General features: G+C 37.3%; 1 protein-coding gene across 1 annotated transcript in view; it reads right to left on the reverse strand.

Moving 5' to 3' along the window:
* The window catches only part of LOC101862010 (fibrinogen C domain-containing protein 1), a gene marked incomplete in the record, with an annotated part of 8,528 nt that extends 8,269 nt beyond the window's left edge, over positions 1–259 (reverse strand). Inside the window, 1 exon segment of the mRNA XM_013088249.2 lies at positions 109–259. Coding sequence (XP_012943703.1) covers positions 109–181 — 73 coding nt within the window.
* Positions 260–440: the final 181 nt, after the last annotated feature.

Raw genomic sequence — 440 nt, forward strand, 5'->3', positions numbered from 1 at the left:
GGAAAGGGAAGCAAGAAAGTGAAAGAGAAAAAGGAGACAGAATGAAGCTGGGTCTATTTTTTTTTAAGTAAAAAAAAAAATCACATTGGACGCACAAAATTATTTTACCTTTAGATCCGTTCGTGCATGACGGACCCAGCAGTGAAACCACAAACACCAAAATCGTTGCCGTAACAAACATCTTGATTCAGCCAAAGTCAAACACTGTTGTTACAATAAGCTAACCCAAACTCAGACTACACTCACACACACATCCTGCACAACCACTTATAATAAGGGTCAAGTGAGAAACAGGCTAAGTCACATCAACCCTACCGTAACTTACCCTAGTTATTTGTGTTTTATTTTCTGATGGCTTTCTTCTGTTAGTGTTTTTGTTTTGTTCTGTTTGTTCTTTTGGGTTTTTTGGGGGTTTTTTTTGTTTTTTTCACGCGATTAAC

This window comes from Aplysia californica, unplaced genomic scaffold, assembly GCF_000002075.1.
Source record: "Aplysia californica isolate F4 #8 unplaced genomic scaffold, AplCal3.0 scaffold00023, whole genome shotgun sequence".
NCBI lineage: Eukaryota > Metazoa > Mollusca > Gastropoda > Aplysiida > Aplysiidae > Aplysia > Aplysia californica.